This window comes from Clavelina lepadiformis, chromosome 7 (assembly GCF_947623445.1).
Source record: "Clavelina lepadiformis chromosome 7, kaClaLepa1.1, whole genome shotgun sequence".
Taxonomy (NCBI): domain Eukaryota; kingdom Metazoa; phylum Chordata; class Ascidiacea; order Aplousobranchia; family Clavelinidae; genus Clavelina; species Clavelina lepadiformis.
In genome coordinates, this window is record NC_135246.1 from 408,246 (window position 1) to 429,855 (window position 21,610).

General features: G+C 39.6%; 1 protein-coding gene across 3 annotated transcripts; it reads left to right on the top strand.

The window, feature by feature from the left end:
- Positions 1-1,674: 1,674 nt before the first annotated feature.
- LOC143465007 (cilia- and flagella-associated protein 44-like) lies at positions 1,675-20,540 on the top strand. 3 transcript variants are annotated; one of them, XM_076963107.1, is made up of 39 exons: positions 1,675-2,481; positions 3,769-5,418; positions 6,479-6,531; positions 6,835-6,984; positions 7,071-7,148; positions 7,364-7,466; positions 7,729-7,862; positions 8,039-8,121; positions 8,230-8,401; positions 8,593-8,700; positions 9,097-9,216; positions 9,455-9,559; positions 9,785-9,985; positions 10,084-10,188; positions 10,368-10,553; positions 10,787-10,896; positions 11,195-11,319; positions 11,801-12,055; positions 12,271-12,447; positions 12,714-12,862; positions 13,252-13,470; positions 13,669-13,794; positions 14,061-14,283; positions 14,611-14,762; positions 15,052-15,240; positions 15,511-15,695; positions 15,854-15,977; positions 16,448-16,540; positions 16,790-16,992; positions 17,061-17,175; positions 17,270-17,450; positions 17,693-17,817; positions 18,076-18,252; positions 18,611-18,807; positions 19,059-19,161; positions 19,253-19,375; positions 19,677-19,811; positions 19,957-20,046; positions 20,295-20,540. In XM_076963107.1, exons 1-39 carry the CDS (start codon positions 2,022-2,024, stop codon positions 20,388-20,390), a joined length of 7,380 nt encoding a protein of 2,459 aa, XP_076819222.1. In that variant the 5' UTR covers positions 1,675-2,021; the 3' UTR covers positions 20,391-20,540. The 3 variants fall into 3 exon arrangements, with proteins under 3 accessions (XP_076819222.1, XP_076819223.1, XP_076819225.1); XM_076963108.1 differs by having other exon boundaries at positions 6,485-6,531; XM_076963110.1 differs by having other exon boundaries at positions 1,678-2,481; positions 3,769-3,903.
- The last annotated feature ends 1,070 nt before the right edge of the window (positions 20,541-21,610 follow it).

Consider the following 21,610-nt stretch of genomic DNA (forward strand, 5'->3'; position numbering starts at 1 on the left):
GCTTTTATTCCTAGTTTGTATGCCAACTACTACCAGCTTTTGTTCCTAGTTTGTATGCCAACTACTACCAGCTTTTATTCCTAGTTTGTATGCCAACTACTACCAGCTTTTGTTCCTAGTTTGTATGCCAACTACTACCAGCTTTTATTCCTAGTTTGTATGCCAACTACTACCAGCTTTTGTTCCTACTTTTTATGCCAACTACTACCAGCTTTTATTCCTAGTTTGTATGCCAACTACTACCAGCTTTTGTTCCTAGTTTGTATGCCAACTACTACCAGCTTTTATTACTAGTTTGTATGCCAACTACTACCAGCTTTTGTTCCTAGCTTGTATGCTAACTACTACCAGGTTTTGTTCCTAGCTTGTATGCCAACTACTACCAGCTTTTCTTCCTAGTTTGTATGCCAACTACTACCAGCTATTGGTCCAAGTTTGTATGCCAACTACTACCAGCTTTTGTTCCTAGCTTGTGTGCCAACTACTACCAGCTTTTGTTCCTAGCTTTTATGCCAACTACTACCAGCTTTTGTTCCTAGCTTGTATGCCAGCTACTACCAGCTTTTGTTCCTAGCTTGTATGCCAACTACTACCAGCTTTTGTTCCTACTTTGTATGCCAACTACTACCAGGTTTTGTTCCAAGCTTGTATGCCAACTACTACAAGCTTTTGTTCCTAGCTTGTATGCCAACTACTACCAGCTTTTGTTCCTAGCTTGTATGCCAGCTACTACCAGGTTTAGTTCCTAGCTTGTATGCCAACTACTACCAGCTTTTGTTCCCAGCTTATAAGCCAACTACTAACTGCAAACACCTAACTGCACAAGAAAATAGTTATGTTATAGGCTAGCTTATTAATTATGGGCCTACATCTTGTTTACAAGGTCCCCAACATTATTTGTCATGATATTTTACACTGCTCCAACAGAGACTTCCCGATTAAACAAACACACGATAGTCTGACATATAATCTAAGCTCTTGAGCCATTCAAAAGTGATGGTTGAGAGGTCACTCAAAAGTGGTTTTAAAATGTCTAATTTTTTTTATCGTGAAAGATTTCTATTTTGGGATGCTGGATGTTTGTGCCACACTGAGTGACGGCCACGTTATGAAAAATGTTGGTGGCGATTGCTTTAATAACTAGGTGTGACAACGAAGTCAAAAACCATGAATAAGCCAAATGGACCTTAGAGTTGATGACATTGTGATGCGCCACACCATCCCAGAATGTAACTGAATTTGAAATTGGCTTAAAAAATTCACCATCACGTATCACAAGATTTAGTTAATACCAAAGATTACAAGAATGAAGTAGATTTCAATTGAGACAGAGTTTACATCATTTTTACTTATAGAAATCTTACTTCATAAATGAATGATACGTATCTGCTGTAAAGTTATATCATAATAACTGAAAATGCAATGGATCATTTATTAATAAAAATTTAAAAAATCAGTTTATTGAAATTTAGAGACTAAAAGCATATTTTTGTTAACTTAGTTTGATTGTGCGCGACAAGTTATATCGAATATTGGAATAAACTTTTCTTGCTGATTATTTTTACAATCTCATATCAACCACTCCCTGGCGCAATGCGTTATTTGAAAAGTCGTCATAGCAACACGAACAGGCATGAATCTAGGTTAAAGTGACTGGGCTAGGGTTGGGTTAAGCTACTGTGTTAAATTCAACTTGAAACGTATTTCATTTTGTACAGCTATTAGAGTGGAAAATTTGCCTACCATCTGTGAGTAGTTTGTACAGTGAATACCAGTTGCAATATTACCGTTACGGTTTTTGCGTGAAGCCAACTTTCTTCACCAGAGAAGTCTGTGGCATCGTGCAAACTTTCCAGTAGGCCACATGTTCATGCGTGCATGTGTTCCGCTTTTCTACTACAACCTAAATGTTTTTAACTAGTTTTAAAATATTAATGCAAAGACTGAAGGAGACTGCTATTACTGGGAAGCGATTAAATAATGTATGAATATTGGAGGAAGCAATATCCTGTATATATATAATGGTGGTAATCATTTTGACTGATTGGTTTAAGTCTTTAGGCTTTTTATCTGTTTTTTTTTATCTGAAATTTGTGGAAGTCATGGATGGAAGTGATGACCCTGCTTCAAGGCAAAAGAGAAAAAGCCTGAAAGCTGCGACTCACATCCTGAAAAAAGTCGCGTTACAGCGCTATCGTATGAAGCTGGGCAACGCCCAATCAGAGGAAAGCTCCTTGCCTGATGTTTCTGCTGTTGACACGTCCGAGACACAAATTAAAGCCACGACGAGTCATGATGACAACTTTGGTACAGAGAAAATATCAATGTCTGATTGTAGTGACAGTGATGATGATGAAAGTGATGTTTCTGCCGACATCACAAATCGAAGCAAAAATATTTCTGAGTTTCATTTTATTCCTGGTGCATTTAATCGAGGAGAAACTTCTTCCACCTCTGTTAAAAATTTAGCAGCTGCAAATGGTATGATGACAATTTCATGTCTGCTGCATCAATGCATGTCGCTGCACTCCACAAAACCGAAGATTGTTCCCCACTCGTTGCACCATCGTCAGTGTTGTCATACCACTCAGCATAATCAAGTGCATGACGTTGGTTGTCTTGTGTTTGTTCATAATTTGCACATATTATCGTCATTTAAATTCATGTCACTGTGTTGGGCATTTCTGGACTAAAGGGATATGACTTGAACTTTTCTTTAATAAATCTTTAAAATTCTTGCATGCTGCTTTTTTCTGTTTCCACTACCAACAAGTGTTTGGGCTTATGCAGTAAGTTGTAAAAAAATGATAAAAAGCACAGCATAGAAATATAATAGCCAAACTGCAGAACTAGCGCTTATATTCGTTGGAACATACAATAATTTTGTAATATATCAGTGTTGTATGCTAATGTAAGTGGAATTACATACATTGCTTTGTTCGCATATTTTCATGTCACTAGCATGTTATAACTTCATTTATAAGTCAGCATGTATAAATGAATTTGCACGACACACCCGGCACAACATGCTTCTGTTCACGTCATTTTTTACCATTGTTCGAATCGCTTTATCATATAAAATGCTTCAATGCTTAAACTTTTTTATGTCAATTCAAACTTGTGGCTTGTTTGCCGAAGCTTCTAGTGCAGGGGCTTGTAGCTACTGGATTTATCAAAATGGGCTTCAGCATACAAGAGTAGCTGAATGTCAGACAACAGTTAAAATTATTTAAAAATAATGGCTACTTGAGAAAGTTTGTGCGGTTGGTCTTCCACATAAGTAGGTAGCGGGAGCTGTGTTGTTTCCTTCGGGCCGTATGTTGCACGCCTCTGTTCTAGTGACTTTGTAGCCACATGTAGCTTGCCATTTGTAATTGCATCTTGTATAATGTCGTTTGCTGCAAGAATTGCTGCCAGTCTTAATTGCATCACAATCAAAATGATTCATCATCAATATTATATCGATCAGCACAAGCCTCGTGGGAATTATGTTAATGTTTATTTTTTCTCGATAAGAAGCTTAAACACTGTCACAATTGCTCTGTCTGATTTCTTTCGTTATTAAATTTCATATAAACTTAGTTTACTTGTTGATTAACGTGTGGGCAGACTAAAGTATTAAAATCTGTCGTATGTAACGGGGACGAAATATGTGTTAAAGTTCAAATGAAACCTAAACCCACCTCAAATTTAAGAGTATGTCGTCTAGAAATTGACTGCTCATAAAACTGAAATTTTAAATCAGTTGAATAAAATACATTCTTTTAGATTCTGCCAAATCATACTCAAGAAACATTCCTGTGTTTGTTGGTAAGAGGAACCAAAAAGTTGATCCTGGATCAAGAGAGAAGAATCACATGGAAGAGATGGATGCAGAGGATGAGAAACCCAAAGTTGCTCCAGGTAATGATGCTAAGGAGGAAGTCAATAACTTAGGAGAGTCTGAGGGAGTGATTTCTCTGGACAAAAATGAAGACAAGAGTGGAAAAGATGCAGTGGCAGCTGATGCTAAGGAAAAAGATGAAACACCATCTTTAAGAGAGGAGGAGGCTAAAGTTGAGGATGCTCTGACAAAGGAAGAAGATGCACAAGCTAAGGTTAAGGATATTCCAGCAAAAGAAGAGACTACATCAGAAGATGCTCACGGAACATCACAGGAGGTGGCTAAAGTTGAAGATGCTCCAACAAAAGAGGAGACTAAGCCAGAAGATGCACAAGCAACATCCCAGGAAGAGTCTAAGGTTGAGGATGCTCCAGCTAAAGAAGAGAACACACCCCAAGAAGATGCACAAGCAACATCTCAGGAAGAGTCTAAGGTTGAGGATGCTCCAGCAAAAGAAGAGAATACACCCCAAGAAGATGCACAAGCAACATCTCAGGAAGAGTCTAAGGTTGAAGATGCTCCAGCAAAAGAAAAGAATACACCCCAAGAAGATGCACAAGCAACATCCCAGGAAGAGTCTAAGGTTGAGGATGCTCCAGCAAAAGAAAAGAATACACCCCAAGAAGATGCACAAACAACATCTCAGGAAGAGTCTAAGGTTGAGGATGCTCCAGCAAAAGAAAAGAATACACCCCAAGAAGATGCACAAACAACATCTCAGGAAGAGTCTAAGGTTGAGGATGCTCCAGCAAAAGAAGAGAATAAACCACAAGAAGATGCACAAGCAATATCACAGGAGGAAGCTATGGTGGAGGATGCTTCAGCAAAAGAAAAGAATACTCCACAAGAAGATGCACAAGCAATATCACAGGAGGAAGCTATGGTGGAGGATGCTTCAGCAAAAGAAGACACCGCACCAGCAGATAAACAAGCATCTGAGGAGGTGGTTAAAGAAGAAATTCCCGCAGTAGAAAGTGGATCCCATAGGCAGAAGGATGAGGTTGCAAAAGAAGACCAATCTGAGGACTCTGCTGGCCGGGTTGAAACTCCCACTGAGCAACCTTCACTTCCATCCGATGAGAGCGAAGGAAAAGATCTTCCTGATGGACCACCTAACAACATAGAGCAATCACAGGATGATGTCCCTGTTGATGTTGAGCAAGTTCAACCCACCGGAGATTCCTCGAAAAATCCCACTGTTGATACAGTCGCAACAGAACAAGATGAAACCAAAGAAGATGTTCAACCACAATCTGCTGAATCCTCATCTGAAGATAAAGCTGAGAAAGAAGAAGAAAGATCCCCTGATGCTGCAGAGGACGGAGACAGAGCCAAATCACCAGCAGCGGATGAGGAAAAAGTGAATGCTTCTGATGAGAAAGAGACATCCGATGCTGTCCAGGATGAATCTCCTCCTGATGAAGAGAAGAAAGATGATGAAAAAGATGCAAAGCCATCATCAGAAGAGGAAATAGCTGGCACACAACCTCCAATCATTGAAGTTGTCGCAGATGAGGAGCTAGCAACATCCGAGGGTAACAGAGTAGTCTCGCATGCCACGTCATCATCCATCCACCCACTTGCATGCTTTGTGGTCTGTAGTCGTTGTGCATGAGTGTTGCCTAACAAAATGAGTTTGTTCAATCATGGCATTACTCTACCTCAATTGTCGCTTATATTTGAGTAGCTGTCAATCAGCGTTTGCCTGAATCATTCGCATCTGAAAGTTTTTAACCTCATTTCTGGTATATGTATGTGCGTAGGGATCATTTAACCCATTGCTGTGTGTTGATTAACCTTTTGCTCATACAATGCTTTGCCGTGCATGAGTAACTTATGACTAGGGCTGGGAATTTGCTTGTTAGCTGCCGTACTTGCTAAATGGCAAGTCAAATTGTTAAATGCAGGCAAAATTGCTGTTTAATCTTAAGAAGTGTGACGAAAAATGTTGTATTAGTAACGTATGTCATGCTAGACTCCAAAATTTACCAAAGAAACAAAATATTCAAGCATTAAAATGGTTTACAGAGAAGCACTTTTGTACAAGTTGACGGATCACCAAACATTTAGCTCCACATTTTCTTCCATGTCTTCAGCTAATCGTTAACAAATTATTTAGTTGCCAAGAACCTTTAGTCATTTGCAGCTATTAGCCTTGTAGAGTATCCCAGCCTTAATAATGACAATAATATCCTCAACATAATCGTTTCACTAATGAGTGTCATTGCATATTGTTTCACTCTGTAATTCTACTTACTTTTTCATTTGGTTTAATTTATTATTACACAATTTTGTGATCCTCTTTGTAAAAGTAGTTAATGAAGCAGTGACTGGTGTGTTCTTGGAAATAAAGGTTTATGCTGCAGTCATGGCGTATACTTATGACTTTGACTGTTAACTGCATGACCGCAATAACTAATTTGTTGTAATAGCACTTGATAGAGATCGGTAGTTCATTTAAAAATATGAAAGTGTACTGTACCCTACCGAAAATGCTAGTATTTAAGTCATAGATTATATATCATGTTATTATCAACATTCACTAGAATAAATCTTCGTCATGTGATTAACTGATCGTAAAACTTTTCTTTGTAGTTGCAGTGTCCAAGGAAGAAGGCCCTTCTGAAGATTTCTATTACGAGTCCGAGGTAATTCATTGCTTTGTGTATCTTTAAATCTATCAGCAAAAAACAGCCTAAATGTTACTGGTACTTTGTAGTGAATTTTTGCATACTGTTACACACTAAAATATTTGTGGTAAATTCTTGGTGTTTTCTGCATATTTGTTGATTTCTTACTAAATCTCATGAAACCTCCTTACTTGTGAAACTATAATCAGTATCGTTTCGATCGCTAGACACTAGAAGAAGCTTATTCTATTCAAGTGCGTGATCAGCCCATTACCAGATTTTTTCCATTTAGTTCTGAGTTGAATTTAAGACTCTTTCCAGGAATATCAATCCCGCTCAGTTGTGAGCACAGACTCGGGGATTCCCCTCAACATGTTGCAGTTCTTCCATTCGTTCGGTTACGATTGCAAGAAGAGATCCAACCTCTATCTGCTGCACGGACCAACCGCCCTATTCGCTGCTGGCAACCTGGTACGGTTGCAATTAAATGTGCAAACAATGATTGTAGCCTGAAGATTAGATTTCTTACAAAAGATTCTTTCCCTCGTCTGATCCAGGTCCACTTGCTCAACCTCGCATCCGGAGATCACCAGTTTTTAAGGAGCTGCAGTGGTGGAGGTGTTGGAGCCCTGACTGTGAGTTTCTCTTTTACAGTGTCCTGGGCTATAAACATGGCATCATGGGGCTGCTAAATGAACAAGTTGTAATTGAAGGTTACGGGTTAACGACTTGATTTTTTATTACTCTCGATTATAATGTATTTGAAGGATTGATAACTGCCACCCTGGGGTAACACATTTGACTGATGTTTGATACATTTGACACATTAAACCTCATTAAACCATACTAGGTCCATCCTTCTGGCAAATATTTTGTTGTTGCTGAGAAGGGCGTCAAACCATATCTACTGATCTACGAGTTTCCTTCGTTGAAATTGTATCGGATTCTTAGAGGTAATTGCCTGTTAGAAGCGCTCATTATTTAAGCTAACGACTGATAATTACGTAAAGTATATCAGTGGTGCATAAAGTTGTTGGACAACGTCCTTAGCATTGGTTTTATTCTTTTTTTAACCTTTCAATCGAGTTAAAGTTTGTTATAAATGACTATTAATAGTCAGCGTTCAAGTCAGCTGTTTTCTAATTTAAAATGAATCACACGCATGACAAGTCCCATCTTGGCAAGCAGATCACCTTTGACCTTTATGACTTGCAGGTGGCACAGAGAGAGCTTATTCGTTCGTTGATTTCGACCCGAAAGGCAATTTGCTTGCGTCGGTTGGTTCCGCACCTGACTACATGCTCACCGTGTGGGACTGGAAGAAGGAGAAGATCATGCTCAGGTCTAAGGTACATCTCCTGCTCCAGCATCTGCATCATCTATTGTTTTGTTATTCACTGTAGAATTACATGCTTTAGAAACGTTGTTTTTCACTAATTTTGTGATTATGTTCTATCTGTTTTGTGCCGAGATCTTAGGTTTGTTATAGTTTGTGTGTTCACTTACACTGTATGTCATATTGTAGGCTTTCTCTCAAGAAATTTACAGGGTGACGTTTTCCCCCGAACAGGAGGGCCTGCTGACCTCGTGTGGCACCACACACATCAGGTGATTTATCTCAGCTTGCTTGTTTGTTTGGAGAAATTGGTCGGAGCACAATATTCTGCGGAGTCGAAACCACTTCATAATTAACATGGCAGCCTGTGTTTCTTCCAGGTTTTGGAAGATGGCTTGGACATTCACAGGACTCAAGTTGAAGGGAGAACTCGGACGATTCGGCAAAACCTCCCTCAGTGACATTGAGGGATACATTCAACTCCCGGACGGGAAAGTTTTGTCCGGATCAGATTGGGGGAATTTCCTGCTGTGGGACGGAGGTCTCATCAAGGTTTCGAAATTATTTGAATTTTTCTCAAATCCATTTGAGACCTTCCTCACTCTACTGTAGTGATGGTTTGCAGGAGCTCATCTCTTCACTCAACACTGCTGTTAAGATCTGGAATTGACAAACGCTGCAATATTAATCATACATGAAACTTGTGACTGTCAAACTTGTAACTTTTACAAACTTTCAACCAGGTGGAGATTTGTCGCAAGAACCAGAAGCCGTGCCACGTCGGGTCCGTGCAGCAGTTAGTGATAGACGAAGGAGAACTCATCACCATCGGGGTCGACGGTTACGTCAGGGTACGTTGATTGTACGTCAGGGTACGTTGATTCTTGGGTCAATGCATGCGTAGCAATGTTTTGCGTTATAGGGCTGGGTTAATCCGGTTAAAAGCGGAATATTGTGCCGATGTTCGTGACATGACATGTCTCGTTCTGATAAAGACTATTCCTTAATTGTCACTCGTTTTCTACATTTTTTAATGGTTGCGTAACAAAGCCAAGATAAACAATTTCGTTACCTGGTAATTAAGAAAACTCTAAAAAACACCTTTTTCATAAAATCTATTAACTGCTGAGTTGAGTTAATAAAAGTTAACCCTAAAAGCATCTGATTGATAACTAGGTAACCAGTAACCACTATCAACTACTACCGGTCACCAATTTATTATTATCTTTAACTTTGTTACCATCTAGGTCTGGGAAATGGAGGCGATAGATTCCGCTGACACGACTGATGACTCAGACTTATTCGAGGTTGAGCCGATGAATGAACTTAAAGTGGGCAACGACGTACAACTTACCTCTATGGTTAAGGTAAGTTTATAATAATAGTATAAATAATAATATAATATATGGAATATAAATATAATATAGTAAAAAAACTATAAAAAAAGTATGTAAAAAAGTACTATAAAAAGTTATGATTTTTGGTCCCGATTTATTTTCTTTTTTAACATAAAATCCTACCAAGTAAAGTTGTTTCTTTCTGAGCGTAAATAACCTTCTACCTCACTTGCATTGAGATATCCCGGTCGTATGTTTCTTGTCGCAGGCGAGTCGTGCAGAGGATGATAGTTTGGAGGAAGGAGCATCGATATGGTTTGCTCAGGATGCTAATGGCGGGATCTGGAAGCTGGACCTCTCTTTTTCACACACAGTGAGTACAGGAGACTCAGATGAAGAAATGTGATGTAACATGATATAAAAACAGCTCCAAGAGTCCTCTAAGGAAGTTTATGCTATGTGCTACTTGACGGAGTTATAATATGTTACTTTATTTTATACCAATATTAACATGGCTCCTTGACATTTGACCTTGACCACTTGACCTTGACACGGTGCCTTCACATTTTGAAAACTTTGTAAAACTACTGCTTTCCAGACAAAACCCCCAGAGATGCTTTATTCATGCACGGCCGGTGCCATCACGGGTGTGTCATGTTCACCGACCAGCCACCTAGTGTCCATGACTGGGGACGCGTACGTTCGAGTCTACGATTATTTGACAAAGCAATTGTTATGTCATTATCACTCCCCCACTCCACACACAACTGGCACGTCGCTTTTATGGCCCAACAAAGTGGTGAGACATTAATCATATTAAATCTGACAGTTGAGTGTTTCTTTATCGTTTGTGTCTCGATCAGCCGATTAAACTTTGAACCATTACGGTCAATTCAGATCGATCCGAAGGGAACGACAATAGTTGCCGGATTCTCCGATGGAATTTTGAGACTTCTCAACCTACGTCAAGTCGATGACACCAACGAGCTTGTCTTGAAGCAGGTGATGAAGTTCCAACTCATACATTGACTGCTATTGCCGGCGCACAAAACGGTGCCGCTGTTTATGTGGAATTAAAAGTATTGTTCATGGTAGAAATGAATTTTTACTAACTAGGTTATTGTTAAATAAATCTTTTCTGAGCATTTTTGTCAATAATTTGCTGTGGTCGTTGACAACAGGCAATGAAACCTCATTCGTCGAGTATAACAGCGATGGCATTCGACAATAGCGGGGAAATTTTAGCAACTGGAAGCACGGATTGCACGGTTTTTTTCTTCTCGGTAGATCACGACAAATATGACCCGATCGGCTTCGTCAAAATCCCTGGCGAGGTCACCAATATGAAGTGGACTCCTCCAGGATTTGTGAGTGTTTGGTGGTTAACATCATCACTTTATTGTTGTTTCAATATTCATGGTTTGACTTCAAGACGTTGTATAAGCTTGCTCTGATGTTTCATTTTAGTCAAAATGTTTTGAGATTTTTTTCACAATGAACTTCACCTATTGAACGTGTTCAATTTATGGCAGAAATTTAGTCGCCATTAAGTAAAAACAACGAAAACAAGTTAAAATGTGAACAAAACTTAATGTTTCAGCCGGACACAAGACTGCTGGTGACATGCAGCAATGGTAAAGTGGTGGAGGTGGAGCCACCAACATCCACAGACACTTCCCACTCATTCATGCTCGACAATGTAGCTATGAAGTAGGTTGTATGCTTTATATCGGATGTTGAAGGTTCACAGGGGTCTGTGTGTGTTTGTAACATTACTTGAAAGCAGAGAATTACTTTAGTGGATACATTATGGACTCAGTATGTGTATTTTTAGTTATAGTACTGTTTGATGTTATCTGTAATTTGGGAGTATATACACGTATGGAGTATGAATGGGAACCATAGACATAACATTTACCCCTAACCATCTTTTCTAGAAAATTGTTCGTCTGTCAACGGCAAACTTTTATGGAAGAAATCTGATTATCCATGTGACTTTCTTTTGCAGATATTTCACTTTTCAAAGTGTCAAGTCCCGTCTGCGTCGGGATGAACAAAGAGAAAGAAGAGAGAAGGAGAAAGCACAGAGGAGGAAAGAAAGAGAAAAGGAACTGAAAAGAAGAAAAGACAGAGGTGGGTTTCACAAAAATTTGATTTTGTGCTTTATAGAATCCAAAAGAAAGTGTTTCACTGTTATAAGAAGCACGGCGTTATTTTAACCAGATTTGTATTCTCCAAAGTTGTGTTGTCATCGCAACTTGTGGCGGCAAAAGTTTTATTTGAAAGTGCAAGCAACAATGCTCTAAAGCTTCCCATAAAATGCATAAAACTATATTCAAAAGTGCTTCGTAGATGTCCGGACAGTTTATCACAAATCACAGAATATTAGCTTTCAGTGTTCCCTAACTTCTTATATTCCTGGAACCCCTGGAACTAAACTAAAGTTAAGCACTTTGGGAACCAAATAATTGATTTTCCTCAGTTTCACATTCCTTAAAAGGTTGGGTCACACACCTCGTTCGGAACCCCTGGCTTAGCCGGTGTTGTTTAATGATCGAGATTCTTGGTTTGCACAAAGAACTGATCAATGAATTGATCATCATTTCTGATCCAGGTGAGGAGATAAGCGAAGAGGAAGCTCAAACATTCCTGGATGAGGATCCTCAAGCTGATGCTGAAAATGAAGAGGAGCCTCTCTACATCCCACCGGATCCCTGCCCCGTACTCGAAGCTGTCTACACCATCCCGGGAAGATTTTTTGTGTCTATGGCAGACTACGACGCAGGTTACTTGTACGAGTGCGCGTTCCCCGATGACGCAAGTGACCCAAATGCAATGATCGAGCCTTTAAGAGCCGTCTCTGTGGAAGGTCAGTTCGATTGTGAGGTCACTTTCACTTTATTGGTTGTATGTTTGATGCAATCTTCCTGCTTGAATGATAAACTCAATTTTTATTTTGCCTTGAAATGATGTAAATTCTGACATAATATAAATGTTCTGAGTTTAACCTTTTGAAATTCCTTCTTCAAACAACATTTCACTGCATTGCGAAATGACTTGAGATATTCACTCCAATATTCTTAGATTCCAGCGATGTTCCTCTTACATCGATTCGGTTCACGGCTGATCGACGTAAGCTCGTTGCGGGGTTGCAGAATGGTTTGATCCGCGTCTATCCACTAGAAGGCGATCCTGAGACCGCTTTTGATCTAGACATGCTCAAAAGCCACTGGGACTTGAACATGCACGACAACGATAATGGTGAAAAGTTAATGAGTTAACACTTACAGATTGTACCAAGCCATGTATTAGACCAGTAGTTTCAATGTAGGGACATGCTGCCAGTTATGATGTTAACTTGTTGATTTATTTTGATGCCTAAAGCAAAGAGCTAATTCAAAATAGAGCTACTACAACTCAAAGTCTCCACAGAATGCACAATTGTTTTGTCATAACAACTTCTGCTTTTGTCTCAATCTGTTGGTTATGATGTCATAGTAAACCACGTCAAACTGTGCTAACTCCAGGTGCCGTCACCCACATTGTGGAGAGCCATGACGGGGCCCATTTGTTCAGCAGCGGGTCAGATGGAAATTTGTTTGGTTACTTGTCGCTGTCTCATGAAGAAATTGCGAAAGCAATGGAAGGCAAAAGAGCAAAGCTGCCTACACCTAAAGTACAAAATTTTATACTTTCCTGTGAATTTAATAATTCTGTTTCTTGTTTGCTTGTTTTAAGAGAATTTATCGTCTCCGATTCGTATTTTAGTCAAAGTTTCCCAACCCTATTTTTGCATGAGACAAAATAGTTTGACATATTGCTTGCAACCAAATATTTAAACCAGTAACTGTCCAACTACTTTGCACGGCTGTTGTTATAAGTAAAACACTCGCGACACGTCAGTGATGTTTTGATCATTCTCGTTTGGCTCGTAGCAAATGATTTGTACGATGCTAAATTTTGCTTCTGACAAAAATTTTTAATTGGTTTTAAAAGCTTGTGATATTCCGACATCAGGATAAATTTATGCAAAAGCTCTTTTCAAACTAATCTCCCGTTTGTTAGAAACGATCTCCGGATGACAGATTAGTGGATGACATCGATGATCCACACGCATACAGCATCGAGGACGCCAAGCTAAAGGCGGAGCACGACAAGATGATCCGAGATGCCGAGGCAAAGAAGTTGGCGGAACGCAGAAAGATTGGAAAGCTGAGAAAAACGTTCCTGGAACTACTTCAGAAGAATGAAGAGCTCCCTCCATCAGTTCAATTGCAACGAAATGTAGGTTTTAAAATTTTATTCGGAACATAAATCCGGTGACATATTTTCTTATATTTTGTTGGCTAATTGTTATTGTTAACAACTGCGCTATTACATACTAGATTTAGCAACTGGTAACCGATATTATATAACCAAGGCAAAATAACTTAAACACGAAATTAAAAGCAAAATTGCAAACTTAATGCGATAAAAATTCAGGAATTTGAGTTGGATCCATCACTTCGAGGAAAAATGGTCGCTGAGACTCATGAAAAGGTCAACCGAGTCCGACTCGAGATGCAATGGGACAAGGCAAAGCTTGCACTTACCCATGACAAGCTTCATGTGAGTCATATCTCGGATGATAAATAGATGTATTCTGTTAATATTCAATATTGGTAAATCAGTCATTCCACGAAGTATAAGGAAGCCGTATGGTCTCTATGTGGTTATTGATGTTGTTCCAATGCTTGCATTTGAAAGCATGGCAATAATTTATTTCTAATTTTTGTTTTTCATCACCGTTTTTAAACTTATTTTCATCTGACATTTTATGGTTCATCGCACGTAACCACCTTACCAGGTGTTTAATCGGACATCTTTGCCTGCAGAAACGTTTTCGCTCCCAGTTAGAATGCGACAGAGTAACCGTCCATTCTTTCAACACCAGCCACGTGGTGTCCTCGTATCGAGTGGGCAAGCTTGCCGACGAATATCATTCGCTTCGTGAAACTGTCGAACAGCGAGTACGAGCTGCTAGTCTTGCGTCAGAAGGTGGCGCTGTGGGGCTTCTAGATGGCGCCACCGCTTCCCTGGCTTCGGACAAGCAAAATGGTGATTACTGACGTTGTTACATGAAATTTGAGAGTGAAAGCTGTTGTTAGATATGAGCGCTGGTAGATAACTTTTCAAGCTTCACAATTCAATGTGTGGCAATGGTGAAAAAATATGTCACAGTTTAAACCATGTTCATGGATTGATTAAATATGGGTTCCCTCATCATTGGAAAGCAAATTAAAAGCCTGTATCGCGCACATGTATGCACTATACACTGCGCAGTTTGTCCTTTCAGAGCATAGAGATCTTACTATGTCGTTGATAGATAAATTTATGCTAACATACTCAGCAAACTTACTCACGACTTCCATGATGTGTTTACAGCCGACACAGAGAGCATCGAAGAATCATTCTTGAACGGGGCGAAGCAGAATAGAAGACAAACAATTCTTCAAGGAAGACAGGCGGAGAAAGTTGCAAAAGCGATCAAGAAATCGGAGGAAGTGAAACTAAAGCGAGAGAAGAGACAAAAAGAGGTTGGACTCCTCATCGATAGGATGACGTCCAACTAGATTCATTCATTGGACTGTCTGCTTAACTGCTGATGGTCATTTTTGAAAAATGTTCAGCCTTAAGAAGGAACTGGTTAATTAATAATAACTTATTAGCTGATATTATTATTGAATAGTTATTGTTATTAATAACAGTCATATTTAACACACAAATGGCGCAGTGACATAGAAGAAAACTATGCCAGTCTTCAATGTGGACCGACAAACTAAACCAACCCTGCAAAACGATAATAAAAACTGAAATTTCCACTAGTGGGAGGAGTTGTACAAGAGCAAGCCGGACGAGCAATTTGAGGACCCGGCTGATGTGGCGGCCATACGAGAAGCCCAGGCGAACATGGGGGACTTTAAATTGAAAACCGCTCCGGATTACGTGGTACCTGAGCATCTGAGGATGGACACCGAGAAGAAAAGATACCAGATATTGGTCCTACAGGGCTTGGTGATTGCTGCGTTCTATAGTATGACTACAGTAGACAATACAGTGCAACTACAGTGTGTTTGTTAACATTATCGTTGAAATACTGTGTTTATCGTGTGTCGATTGTTCTGTGGCAAATGCTTTCCATTGGTTATCAACATTTTCAAAGGCTTGAAGAAGGCACAGCAGAATTCACGCTACGGCGTATATTGTTACCGCAAAAAATTATCTTTATTAAAGTTATAATATGGGGGGAAAGATAAAAGCTAAAACACAACCTTTGTTGCAAAGGTCCATCGAACAAAATCTGAATTTAACGAGAAGTTGTTGGCGCTGAGAGACGGCAAACTGTCAATGATCGACGAAATGAAAAGTTATGTCGCTGACTTGAAAACACTTCAGTCGAAGATGGAAAAGTCAGACAGAGTCGCTCCACCAGTTATACCACGTCCGCACCCAGATGAGGAACCTCACAGGTTAGTTATCAACTAACTTATTATTAATGGTAACTTCATTTGTTATTAGAATTATTTGTTATTAAAATTGTTTGTTATCAAAATTATTTGTTATTGAAATACTTGATCTTACGATTGATTTGAGGTGAAACTTTGCTGAGTCAATTTTTCTCTTCCAGGAAGTTTGAATACACGCGAGCGTCACTCCTCAGGTTTGAGGAAGAGGAGAGACAGCGCGAGATCGATGCGGCAAAGAAGAAGAGGACTGGTGATGGTGGACTCTTTGGAGGATTTGGAGATCAGGTTACATCATGACGCAATCACGACCTCATAAATTGTGTTGTGTAATCGTCATTATGCACTTATCAATTGTACTGTGCGTCATCACTACGACACAAACGAACGTTGGATGACTAAGTAGAAGTTTGTTGTTGTGGCTTTTCCGCTCATACGTAAAATACCACAGAGCAGCAGCAAGCGATTAGAAGTGATGTGCGCTTAAATATTGTGCGCCATCGCTGCTAGTAAATTAAACGCCACAGAAATGCGGTTTTTGAGCCCAGTCGATAACGCCTGGTTGATAACTGAAGACGTTTTGGTTTTAATTCATCTATGGCGTGTAACATTGCGCCTTGTTACATCATAATAAGTAAAACAAACGATTCAGTTGACCGAAACTTCGGATAGTTATGACGTCCAACTGTTGTCGGCGGTCCTTTATGACTGACACTAACTACAAACAATAGATCATTGTGCTTGTTATTATGACGTAGGACGACGAACAAGAGCCGACGTCAAAGGCGGGATACGAGTCGAGCAAGAAAGGAGCGAGCAGCATCGCCAGCAGCGCTCTTAGCAAGGCACCGGTAACGTATTTCATGTGTCTTCGATGCAGCAAGACAGTGTGTTTATATTGTGGTTAACTTTATAATTTGTCTTTGATTCGTATTAACGACCCTAACTTTGTTACGTCATAGTTAACAAATCGATTAGTTAAAGCTGGTAGTTAGTGAATAGTTAACCAGGAGCGATTGATTAGATGACGTTGACTTAATTAAACTACCACTATCAAAGTACAGTTAATAATTTGACAACTTTTCATAATTTTTTCCCAGAAAATGGCACAAGGCAAAGTCGCCCCCTCACCGACCGCCCTTGAACTTCAAGTCGCTCAGATCGAGAGGATTCGACTCAAATATCAACGCGATCGATTGTTACGCTTGATTGATAAAAATATGACCTCGTTTGACGCTGAACTCCGTCTGTTACGTCATAATAAATTCAAAGTTGACGTCAGTTTGAAAATGGCCGACCTAAGGTGGAGTATTGACCATAAGAAAATTGTGTTATGTCGTCATGATTACGTATTGTTGTGATGTCATTCAGGCAAGTGACGTTGTTAGAGGAATTACTGCTGTTGAAGGAGTACGAGAAACGAGAGACGACTCTGTCGGGACGTGTCGTCAGCAAAAGAATTGAATTGACGGAAATTAACACGAAGGTCATTCTATAGCTCTCACTTCCAAGCTATAAACTATTTCATCTAGTCATCGACGTTTTAATGTGATTGACATGTCCTTTTGCGTCTTATACAGGCGGCTGACATGCAAATCAAGTTGGAAACCAAGCGGCGAGACATTGAGCGTCTTTCTGACCGCGAGAAGGCACTATATGCCTCGTTCGCTGCGTCACTCGGCGAAAATAATAAATTCGCGGATTTCTTGAACAAAGTTTTCCGGAAAAAAATCAAACGAGCCAAGAAGAAGGTGGTTGAAGGTGAGATTTCATAATTAATCAACTATTTATGCAGACTTGTGCTTCGAAATTGAAATTTTAAAATAATTCCGAAGCAACTCTTGAACCAACAATGATTTCTAACGAACTATAACACTCCCACCTGTTGGATATCCAGCACACATCAAACTCACACTAGATGGCGCTTTATACCACCATCTGGCTATTGCCTCTTATGCTTTCGCTCGTCTGGTTTGGTAATATTCACGTTTGTAACGTCATAGAGGGTGAAGAAGCGGACAGTGACGTTACATCATCGGATGAATCTGATTGGTCGAGTGAAGAAGACGAAGACGACTCCGTGGAAGGAGGATTCGATGATTCTATGTGCCCTCCGGGATGTGATCAGGTCCTCAGGATAAGATCTGTTGATAACTTGTTTGTGTTTAAATTTGGTGTTTTTCGAAATCCCACCGACTCATATTAACACCACTCTTGTGATATTCCTGAAAATGTTGCGTTTTTTGTGTTTCCTGCATTTTAAAGCAGATTTTACATTTTCATGAAATCTGCTGAATATTTTTGTGCGCTATTTTTGTGGATTTATTTCCATCGTTTCTCATCTTCCCAGGGACGTTGCATTTAATGATGTCCTTAAACTTCTCAGATCCTCTTTGATTCGGCGCTGGCCCTCCGCGAGAAGAGACTTGATCTTGAAGAAGCTCTCGTGGAGGAGAAGAAAGTCGCCGAGACTCTGAAAAAAGACTCGGACGCGCTCGGGAAGAAAGCGAAAGTGATGGAATCCCAGCTTAAAACCGCGCTGGCGGATCTGGAAGCGTTCCAGGTGCATCATCGCTGTAATTTGTTTGTTTTCTCGACTTGGGGTTTGCCGTTGTTTTGTTCAAATCTCCGGAGAAAGTGCGCAGGGGTTCTGCAATTTAGCGTTACCCGTGTCAAATAACCGCAGACACTCGACTATAGTGACGTCACAATGCGCATTGTTCTTCCCAATGGTCTTCGGTTGTTGAAAAGAAACTGCGACCAGAGTAGCTTCGGGTTTGGTTGTGAATCGCGAAATCTCCTTTGTTTGTTGCGTCGAGCTCATAGTTAGCAATTAGTTATTAACTCATAATTAACAACGGTAAAAGACGTGGTTGATGACGTTTCTCAATCTAATGACGTGATTGATGACGTATTCGCAGGTGGAGAAGCAAGGCAAGCTGAACGAGCTTGACATCATCGTGCCTCTTCGGCTCCACCAAGTGGAGCACGTGTACAACGCGATTGTTCCTTCCGACCTCAGCCAGTGCCTCATCTTCGCCAACAACTCCCTCACCTCGCTACAGCGAAGAATAAAGGAGCTCCAGCAGGAGAAGAATGAAGAAAGGAAATTCTACAAGTGAGTTGAGGAATTTTTATTTGGAAAAACACGAATCTTTAACTAGTAAGTGAATGGTTAATTATGACGCAGTAATTAATTAATATTAACAACAGTTGAGCCCATTTTAATGGTAACGATGAAATTTAGTAGTTAGCTATGACGTCAGTCACGAATTAGCGCAATTATTTGATCTCACTGGTACAAAACGATTGCGATTCCATAACCACGTCATATATACGTCATAATTTCTTATATATACGTCATAACAGAGAGGCGAGGCAGCAGCACGTCCATCTGATAAAGAACAGGAGGATCATGGAGGAGAGGATCGAGCAGATGGAGGAGAAGTGTGAGCACATGATGATGCTCAAGGTGAGAGGAACGCTCAGATTTTTCATTTTCATTTCATTTCATCATTTTCATTTCTCACAAATATTTCATTTTTTGATGAATTTTACTCCAGTTTGGTCGGATCGTTGATCTTGAGAAGCTGGATGCGGTCACCATCAACAGGAACGTGGAGGAGCTCAAGGAGCAAGTGAGGAGGAACGAAGCGAAGAACGCTCAGGAAATACTGAAGCGAGAGGTCTCAAAAATAAACTTGTTCTAATGAAGAAAAATATGATATAGGAAAAACAGCTAAATCTTTTCTATTTCTTAAATAAAAATGGTAAAATGGTGCAACAACAGATAATTAAATCGGGGCAACATGCAAGGAATTTTGAAATGCATTTTTAATACATTTCTAATGTTGAAATGTATCAATGAAGTATTTTAAGATCTCTTCTATATTGTTGTTTATTTAAACATCTCTTGCCACACCATGTTGTTTGCTTTAAACTCTCTCCTCGTTTTGATTCAAGTTAAATTAACTTTGACACTCGCAGAAACGCATCAACAGGCTGAAAGATCAAGTGACCGACCTGACCCGAGCAAATACGAAGAGACTTGAAGCTCTCAATGTCCTCGTCAACGACAAAGATGAACTCGAACAAGAACTTGACAAGCGGCAGCGTACAATGGTATGACGTCATCCCCATGTCATGCAAGTTTTTATTATAATCTGTGACCTTTTGTGCTTGATTTCAATTTGGAAAAGTTGCGCCACGTGGTACTCGGTTTTTGACTCTGACACTTTGACATGAATTGATGACGTTTGCATCGTAGGACCTGGGGCAGGGAGTGAGACGCAAGCCGGACATGAAGGAGCAGCACAGACTGGTGCAACTTGTTCAACTCCAAGCCCAAGAAATTCAAGTAAGACTTGAGAGATAATTTCACAGCTTATGGTGGTTTGAATACAGTTAGTTATTTATTTTGTCATTAAAGATATTGAAATTAGTTATCACCAATTTATCACTAATTTATCACCACTTACATATATCGTGTCATATCATATCATAATATTTCTATCACTATAAGATAAAAGTGTTACAGTCTCAAGTAATTACAGTGATGGTAGCAAACTTATGCACCCACGTGTTGTATTTCATGACCCTGTCCAGGCTTTGAAAGAAGAGATTGGATTGTTATCCCGGAAAGGGGGCCACATTCTACCCCCAGCCCAACCCCCGCTCGGCCAAGACCCTGACGTCATGTAACATCATTGATACGTCACAGTTTGCTTTTTGTTATTAGAGTTTCTTCAACTTTATACATATATTGTTTTATTATGTAGCATTAAATATGATGAAATATGAAACAGTTCGCGCGCTTTTTGTCAATAAAATTTGAAGTGTTGACAATTATTTTCTTCCACTTTGACCTGAAAGTTTTCAATTCTGTCATTTCGATGACGTTTTAATTATATCCCGTGAGAATCTAATTTCGAAACATCTGGTTTGTTGACGACCTGTTACGATCTAATCTAAGGCGGATAATTCGTAGCAGATAGGCCATAGAAATCTAATTTCCTTCGATTTATTCGGAGCGATGAAACGACCGAATGAAATTGTTTTCACTTTTCATATCAAATATCTGAATTATTCATGGACGGAGACAAAGTACTTTTGATTATCTTTGATTCGTTGCTGAGTAGATCTGAAGCTAGACACCTCCAGTTGGTCAGTAGTTTGGTGGCTGCTTCTGCTTTGAACAAATAGAAAGGTTTGAAAACGTCATAGTACAAGATAAAGCTGTTAATGCAGGAAAAATATTTTTGATCAACGATTTAGCTTGTTTTGAGTCATTACTTTTCAAGGGAGGGACGGGGTGGTCGTAAAATCAAACATTTCAATTCCCATAATTTTAAGGCTTTGTTTTATCAGCATTTTCGCTACTGCTTTAGGCATGAGTGTCAATACGCCGTAAACAAAGACGATTATTTAAGCGCAGGCTTAATGTCAATAATTCCTCCCCAAATGGTTCTGGCGCCGCAAAGGTATTTTCCCTGTCTGAATTAGAGAAATATAAACAAAAATCGTCGTGAATTTTCCTGATCGCTTGAGTATAAACAGGAAGCTTTTATCGTGTTCATTCGACATAAATTATAAACAATATGCATGTAATAATATAAACATGCCATATACATACAACTATACTTACGCGGAAAATAACTCGCTTATTAGCTGGCTTTTCGTGACAGCCGACATAGAAATTTACGCCCATTGATTAATTCATTTTTTATTTGACTTTGAAACTGCAGCTGCACTTTTCTTTATCGCCCATTGAGCGTAACTACGCCCTGGATGTTTGTTTTACAGCGTCAACTATTCAATGACAATGACACGTATAAATACGTCAGTGATGCAGCACCCATTTCAGTGCTTACAGAGTTATTCAAAATGTCAACTCGATTTTCTTTGAAACGTTCAGCAGATGA

Bases quoted from the DNA above. Each gene is read 5' to 3' on its own strand.
- LOC143465007 (XM_076963107.1), top strand. From the start codon at position 2,022: ATGGTGGTAATCATTTTGACTGATTGGTTTAAGTCTTTAGGCTTTTTA. The intron at 10,554-10,786 runs GTGAGTGTTTGG...TTAATGTTTCAG, and splicing joins AGTGGACTCCTCCAGGATTT to CCGGACACAAGACTGCTGGT. The intron at 12,448-12,713 runs GTGAAAAGTTAA...TGCTAACTCCAG, and splicing joins CATGCACGACAACGATAATG to GTGCCGTCACCCACATTGTG.